General features: G+C 61.6%; 1 protein-coding gene across 2 annotated transcripts; it reads right to left on the reverse strand.

The window, feature by feature from the left end:
- Positions 1–262: 262 nt before the first annotated feature.
- ALDH3B2 (aldehyde dehydrogenase 3 family member B2) lies at positions 263–5,907 on the reverse strand. Of its 2 annotated transcripts, XM_034645864.1 has the most exons (9): positions 5,560–5,907; positions 5,292–5,451; positions 4,449–4,569; positions 4,187–4,272; positions 3,986–4,067; positions 3,353–3,739; positions 2,826–2,992; positions 2,159–2,258; positions 263–1,876 (listed from the first exon to the last, which is right to left on the reverse strand). In XM_034645864.1, exons 1-9 carry the CDS (start codon positions 5,742–5,744, stop codon positions 1,692–1,694), a joined length of 1,473 nt encoding a protein of 490 aa, XP_034501755.1. In that variant the 5' UTR covers positions 5,745–5,907; the 3' UTR covers positions 263–1,691. The 2 variants fall into 2 exon arrangements, with proteins under 2 accessions (XP_034501755.1, XP_034501754.1); XM_034645863.1 differs by lacking the exons at positions 5,292–5,451; positions 5,560–5,907 and adding an exon at positions 4,794–4,904 and having other exon boundaries at positions 265–1,876.
- Between the last annotated feature and the right edge of the window lie 2,047 nt (positions 5,908–7,954).

A 7,954-nucleotide genomic window follows, 5' to 3' on the forward strand; every position in this document is an offset into this window, starting at 1 on the left:
AGCCGGCGAGAGAGGGAACACAAGCAAGGGGAGTGGGAGAGGAAGAAGCAGGCTCCCAGCGGAAGAGCCTGATGTGGGGCTCCATCCCAGGACTCCAGGATCACGCCCTGAGCCGAAGGCAGACNTAAGATTTTATTTATTTATTTGACAGAGAGAGAGACAGCCGGCGAGAGAGGGAACACAAACAGGGGGAGTGGGAGAGGAAGAAGCAGGCTCCCAGCGGAAGAGCCTGATGTGGGGCTCCATCCCAGGACTCCAGGATCACGCCCTGAGCCGAAGGCAGACGCTTAACGACTGCGCCACCCAGGCGCCCCTCCCTTCATTGATTTAGAGCACACTGTAGCACACCTAGAATCTTTGCCAAATTCAATCAGCAAGCCTCAAGCGATAACCACACAGCCTGTCCTTCCCGAGCACTGATGTGTCTCCGCTGAGAAAAGCTGTCCTCCAGAATAAAATGGCCTCAGATGGTAGGACAGCCTTCCAAGGGGGCACCTGTACCACCACCCAAACAGACCATCGTGTGTTCGCACCTCTCAACAAGTCCCTGTCATGGACCTCCTTCGAGTCCACCCTGTGCCCCTTCGGAGACAACCATCCCCAACAGTTCCCCGGGAAGCAGGACCGTCATACTGCCCCCTCTTCCCTCAATCTCAGGCCACAAACCAGTCTTCCCAAGGCTCTCAGTGAAGGAAGAGGAGGGGAGGTTGGAAGTGGGCTTTTAGGATGAGGACTAGGGAAAGAGTAGCGGACTAGGTATGTTCTGTTTACTGATCCCCTACCTCCAAATTTTTCAGAAAACCCCCATCATTCAGCTCTGCTCTGCTTTCCTGTATAAACTCAGTTCAGCCCCATCTTGTCTCTAGACCTCAGTTTCCCCATAGGTCAGAGGAAGTGGCTAGATTTAGAATCTGCCCACCACGACCTCCTTCTGGGAGTCCACAGCAGGATGATAGATGCGTGCAGAATGTGCACGATCCTGTCTTGTGCCCATAGCAGACATGACTAATCAAATTTGCACTCTCTCCTATTGATTCCACCCGCCCACAACATCAGAGTCCTTGTCAGGGACACACGTCAGGGCGATGTCAGCCATTAGCCAGATCCAGGATCAAGATCAGATCACTTCAGGTCAGACAAACCCAACTCCCCAAACCAGGTGTGAATGGAGCTGTTAGAAATCACTCTGTATTTTGGGGGTTCTCCTGGCAGCAGCCCAGTCCGGGGAGTTGGAGGGGGCGGTGGTGGCAGCACTGCAGTTTTGGCCCGAGCCCAACCCTGGGTCCCCTCCCCAGTAGCCCCCACCCATGGGCTGCCTTCCCGCTGTGGCTCCCCATCCCCTCCCTTGCTATTAACAAAAGAAAAGACACGGTTCTGTATTCTGGGAACCTGATTATAGATCTGATACAAGGGAGTCCTTTCTAACCACCAGAGCGCCATCTCGAGACACATCCAAGCAGAGGGTCGGGTCAGTGAGTCCATCAGGGAGCTGCAGAGAGGACTTTGGCCCTGAAAGTGGTGGGACCAGTGGCCGGAGGTCCTGCCCAGCCAAGGGTCTGTTGAGACAAAGCCCCAAAACAGGATCTTTGCGCTCCCGGAAAGAACCCCCACCTTTCAGGGACCATGGAACACCTGGGCAGTAGCAGGACAGAGGGGTGGTGGGGGTAGGGTGCTGGACGCACACGGGGAGCTCACAGAAGGGTGCAGCCGTGGGAGCCCAGGGCCCAGCCTATCAGCTGCTGCCTGAGGTCAGTGTAGGGCGGGTATTGGAGTTCATTGAGCTTCTCCAGGCCCGAGGGGGAGAGCAGAACGGCGCGGTGGTGAGAGAAGGTGTCGAAGGAGAACTTGCCGTGATATCTTCCCATGCCACTGTTACCTGCGTGGGCACAGAGGTGAGGGCCTGAGGCCGGCAGCCCAGCCAGCCTTAGCAGCAGCCCAGTGCCCAAGCGGGAGCCCACAGCTGGCATGGTGCTCGGGGAAAGCCAAGCCACTCTTAAGAGCCATTTTGCAGATAGGGAAACTGAGGCCTTGAGAGGCCCAGGGCCTGGATCAAGGTAGAACAGAGAGTGAAGGCTAAACTGGGCCCTCCCAGGATGGGAGTACCAACCCGGGCTTCCCTGGGGGTGGGGGCTGGAGAGTGGAGGAGGGCAGGGCTCACCGACTCCCCCGAGCGGCAGGGATGGCAGAATCAGGTGAAGGAAGCCCTGGTTGCCTCCGAAAATGCCACTGCTGGTCCGATCCAGTATCTGGGTCACTACCTGGGGGGAGGTGGGAGAGGCCCGGCAGTGGGCTCATCATCAGGAAAGAGGACTCGGGTCCCCGACCATTCCATGGGGAGCAGAGGAGCCTCCCCTGTTCCCATACTCTACTGAGATGTCTCCCCAGTGAGCACTTTCCACACGGAGGGGAGCCCGTGACTGCGAGACACCGCAGGAAGGGTAACTGGCACCTGCAGCACACAGGCCCGACCGTGGCCAGCCTGGCTCTGCCTGGCAGGTCCCGGCTTTGCTCTGCCCCCTCCCCCACCCCCTCCAGGGCCTCTGCTTGTCCACACAGAGCCTCTGCATTGTTTAGGAAGACAGGGTTCTCTGGGTAGAAAAAGGTACCTCTTTTCTTGGTGGAAGCTGCCCCAGCCAGGGCAGACAGCTGGCCAGCCACACATCTGACAGTCTTTTTGCCTTGCCCAAGTCCCCTCTGCCAGGAGTCCTTGTGCCGTTCAGGTGATGCTGCCCTAACCCTCCCACCGTGGGCTGTCAAGGGGAAGGTCACCTGTCTGCACCTTTTTCAGCCCCTCTCTTGTCCCAGCCCTGCCCGAACCCACCTACCCGGTTGCTGTTGGAGAAGGCATACAGGGCCAGTGGCTTCTCCCGACGGTTGATGAAGTCGATGGCCTCGTCCAGGCTCCTCACGTTCACGATGGGCAGGATGGGGCCGAAGATCTCCTCCTGCATCACCGGCTCTGTCTCCCGCACGTCCACCAGCACCGTGGGGGCTGCGGGCACAGGGGACGGCTCAGCCCTGGGGCAGGGGCTCGGGCAGGGCTCAGAGGGCTTCTGGGGAAGAGAGCGGCCCCCCGGCCCCCCAGGAAGGATGGTGAGGGGTTCTCCAGCCCCGGTGTGGGCTGAGGTGGAGCGGAGGTCAAGGAGGCGGGTGCCCCCGCTGAGCTGGGTGGTGCGGCTCTGGGAGCCCCGGGGAGGGGCGGGGCGGGGCGAGGAGGTGCCGGGGGCGGGGCGAGGAGGCGCCGGGGGCGGGGCCCAGGTTCGCAGCCCAGGCTCGCGGCCCACGTCCTGGAAGGGCCTTCGCAGGGCGGTGCGGAGGCCCGGCGGTGGCAGCAGCGGCAGGGCCGACTCACCAATGTAGCGCTCGCTCTCGTCGCTCTGGCCGCCGATGGCCACGCGGCCACAGCCCAGCAGACCCCGCAGCCGCTGGAAGTGCTTCTCGCTGATGATGCGGCCCAGGCTCGGGGAGCTCTGGGGGTCTTCGCCGTAGAAGCGGGTGATGGCGGTCTGCAGGGCGGGCAGCAGCCGCTCCTGCGTGTCCGGGCTGCACAGCACGTAGTCGGGGGCCACGCAGGTCTGGCCGCCGTTGAAGTAGCGGAACAAGGCCACGCGGTTGGCCACGGTCTGGGGGTCGCAGTCGTCATCCACGTAGCAGGGGTTCTTGCCCCCCAGCTCCAGCGTGACGGGTGTCAGGTGCTTGGCGGCGGCAGCCATGACGATCCTGCCCACTCGGGGGTTCCCTGGGGATATGGGAGTTGGCCCCCCATGCTCAATCAGCCTTGGTCAGATGGTCCAGGCACCACCTCTTCTGGCCCATTGTACCCTGTCTGTTGGGATCTGCCCCAGGCCCTACTGCCCCAGCATTCCACCCTCTAAGGCCCAAGGGCTGATTGCCATCTGGGATGCTTGCCACTGCTGGTCACCATCTCCTTCCTCCGCAGCCGTCCCTGCCCCCGACCCCCAGGACACTGGTTGAGGCCACTCACCCGTGAAGAAGATGTAGTCGAACTTGTGCTCCAGCAGCTGCCTGGTCTCCTGGGGCCCTCCCAGCACCACGGCAAAGCAGCCCTGCAAGGCGGGGCGGGTGGTTCAAGCGACACTGCAGGTCCTGGGGGCAGCTGCCTTCCCCAGATGACAGGGGCAGGGGTGTGGGACACTGGGGGCTCATGGAGGGGGGCCATCCTCACTTGGTCCAGGTATTGGGGCAGCACCTCAGCCAGAACCTTCTCTGTGCCCTTACTTAATTCTGATGGCTTCAGCACCACGCAGTTCCCTGCAGGGACAGATGGGGACATTGTGGGGAGAAGCCAGTGCCCCCACACCCACCCAGGGCAGAGATGCAAGGAACGTGCCAGAGGCTGGAGACACCACATTAATGGAATTCTGGGGGCCCCTTTTGGGAAGGGCTATTGGGTCGGACAGGCATGGGGCTCAGAAATCTCTCCTCACCTGCCGCGAGGGCGCCCACTAGCGGCACCAGGGTCAGGTTCACGGGGTAGTTCCAGGGGGCGATGATGAGCACCAGGCCGAAGGGCTCCTTCCGGATGAAGGCCGAGTCCAGCAGCACGAACTGTAGTGCAGGACACGTGGTAAGGTGCGGCTGGGGATCACCCCAAAGCCGCCCCCCACAGTCCTCAGGGAGCCTGTGTAGTGGAGTCCTCGTGAGGGGACAGAGGTCCCAAGGAAGTCAGAGATCGCCGGGGGGCGGGGGTGGGGAAGAGGCCTGGGCTGGAGCTGCTGCTGGGCCTGCCCCCGGACATGGACCGCCCCCCCCCCGCCCCCCAGCAGGCTCACCAGGTTCTTGCTCACGGGCTCATCCTTCATCCAAGTGGCTAGGTTCCTGAGGGCCAGGTCGACCTCATTCTGGCATAAGATGAGCTCAGACAAGTCCGCCTCAAAGACTGACTGCGGTGGAGAGAGAGAATGGAGAATGCAGGGCTCAGGCCGGGGGCAGGGCAGGGAGGGATCTAGGGCTTGGGATCCCCAGGAGTCATGGAGACAGTCCCCAGAGGCAGCACAGCCAGTCCCCTGGGAAAGCACGGTGAGTGGTGAGGGGCTCGGGCCCCACGACAGGTGGCCTGGGCTCCAACTCCTGCGCCGCTCTGCCACTTCCTAGCTGAGGGACCTCGGGCAAGCGTCTCAACCCCCATGCACCTCAGTTTCCCCCTCAGTAACATGGGGGCCTGCCTCCAGGTTTGGATGAGTTTGATGCTGTCATACGCTGCTGGCCAGGGAAGGGTCTGTGAAATGAACAGCAATGAATTGGGAGCACAGCCTGGTCCCCAGCCCCACCCCCCCGGCCCTCTTCAGCGCCTCCTGCAGAAGCTGTTTGTTCTCCTGCAGGAAGCGCCTCAGGCCCTTTAGCTGCGCAGCCCGGAACTCGGCAGGCCTGGTCCGCCCAGAGCTGAAGGCCTCCCGCAGCTGCCGCAGGGTGTCTGCGAAGGGGTCCATCCTGCAGGGAGGGGGCGGCATGGGCTGGGGCTCCCCACCTTCACGGGCACTCTCCCTGCGCCCATGGCTGTACCTCCATGGGCTCCCCAATGCTTCTACAAGGACTCACGGTAACCCCAGAGGGCCACGGCTGCCCCTGCACCCCTCCGACACATGCGTCCCACCCATTTCCTTCTGAGCACTTCCTGGAGGAGCAAGGCCTGAGTGGACCACTGGCACCGCCCATCCTCGGGCCCAGAGTTGGCCTGGAGCACCTGGAGCCCTGCCCCGAAGCTCTGCCTGGAATGCCAGCATCGCCCTCCCTCATCCAGCTTTTTCTGCCTGGAGTTCAGACAGCTCCTGGTCCCATCAGCCCTGCTCTAACTCTGTCCATGGCTCCCTAGTACCTCTCTAGGGCCAAAGGCCTCAGCCCTGAATCCAGGCCCAGAGTGGAAGAGCCTGGGATGGGTCATGGCACCCAGGTGTCCTGATGTCCATCCCAAGACCCTGGCCCCAGCTCAGTCATACCTTTCCTAGGTGAGATGTGTCCTCACTCTGCACACTTGGAGTGCCTGGGGACAACCTCAGACTCAGCTTGTCCATGGCCAGATCCCCAGGCCCAGCCCCCCTCTTGCCCAATAAATGAAGAAGCCAAGCTGGGTGGAGGTGTGCCCGGAGGGGTGAGAGCTGGCCAGCTGGTTCCTGCTTCTCGTCCAAGGCGCCTCCTTGCCTGCCCACTGCAGGTGAGCAGGGACTCGGGGCTTGCCGACCAGACACCCCTGGCTGTTAACCAGAGCAGGCTTTGGCTGGGCCTGGGCCATGTCGGTGACACAGCAGACCTGGCCAGTCCTCGCGGACCCCAGGGGTCGGTGGGCCATGGGCTCTCCGAGGTGGCTCCAGCGGCAGCAGGAGAGGGGCAGGGGCAGGCTCTCGGAGGGCAGGGGATCTGGACAGAGGGACTAGCATGTGGCCCCTTTCTGAGAAACAAGACACAACTAGGCGGGGCCTTCACACAGGGAGCTGGGGCTTAGTCGTGGGCGGTGGGCACACCACGGAGCAAAGGCTAGACGGGAAACGCAGCTGGTCTGATTACTACCCCACCGTAAGGGTGAGGAAACTGAGGTGCTGGGGGGGGTGACCTGATTTACCCTCCTCACAGTTGCTGTATGGTGGCTTCCGTCCCAGTCCGTGGGGCCCACAGCCCCTTGCCCCCCCACCCCCCAGCGCAGAGCCCCTGCACCACTGTGTGTGCCCTGTGCTGCTTTCACTGACTTCCTAGCATCTTTCTGTAGCTTCCAGACGTTCCACGGCGAGACTGCAATACTTTGAGCAGCAGAAATGGTAAGTGTCACTTTTGCAACCATAAAGCAAAGACTCAGCTCTGGCTTTGCCTCCCAAGCAGCTCCCCCTTTTCCTCTCCTGCCTCCCCAGCCATCCCCAGCACAGCCGTGGTGATTATCTGGCTGGTCCCAGTCTGTCTACATGCTGCCTCCTCCCCCAGCCGCGGAGCTCCTTGAGGGAGGATGGGGTCTGTCCCCCTCCCCGACACAGGCTCAGAGGGAGGGTTCCTCCAAGGGTGCTCCCAGGAGCCTGTGTGTCACAGGGGGGACGTGAAATCCAGGCACAGCCAGAGCAGGACAGTGCCTGCCTCCCTGAGCGGAGCCAGCTCCCAGCTCCTGCCCCATAGACCCCAGCGTGGGCTTGGACCCTGGCTCCCTCAGCACACCTTTGCCTTCTTTGCCTGACATTCTGTTTCCAGAGGCACTGACTCTGCTCCTATCCCCAGGCTCCCCCCTGCCCCTGCTGATTGCCAGGCCCCCGGCTCCTACCAGACCCCCATGCCCATGCCTGACAGTGGAGTGGCCCTGGGGGACAACCTAGCAGAAGCTGCCTCCTACATCCCGGCTCTAAAACCTTCCCCAGGTGGGGCCAGGGGTGGGCTGCAGATGGACAGAGAACAGGTCTGGCAATTCCAGGCTGTTCTGGGTGTGCTGACAGGGGCTGGCAGGGAGTTATCTGTGGAGAAAAATCCCCCAGGGGGTTACAGGATAAAGTATCAATGGGACCCTTGTAGCAAATGCTGCCTCCTCCAGGAAGCCCTCAGCCCCCTGAGCTTTATGGCCCACCTAGGTCCCTGCACCAACTCTTCATGTCCACCACCCCCTCCAGCCCCTCCAGCCCCATGCCACAAGGCGTCCTTTATCTCCCTTCTCTGAACATGTCCGACGGGCAGAGGAAGGGGCCGTGGTAGCTGCAGAGAGACTGGATGGCTGGGATGGCTGGGACACCCACAGGGCTCACTTATTCTCACTTATTCTCTCATTTATAGCAGGACCCTGGGCAAGTTACGTAACTTCTCTGAGCCTCTCCAGGTAACAACAGGGAGCGACACGGTCCTTGAGAGGATCACGCAGAAAGATAAAAGAGTAGACAAGGTAGGTCTCAGCGGCTGGCACAAAGGCAGGGCTCCTAAATGTTGCCTGCTGATATTTCCTCGGGTCTTTCTTGAGCACGTAGTAAGTTCT

This window comes from Ailuropoda melanoleuca, chromosome 16 (genome assembly GCF_002007445.2).
Source record: "Ailuropoda melanoleuca isolate Jingjing chromosome 16, ASM200744v2, whole genome shotgun sequence".
Classification (NCBI taxonomy): Eukaryota; Metazoa; Chordata; class Mammalia; order Carnivora; family Ursidae; genus Ailuropoda; species Ailuropoda melanoleuca.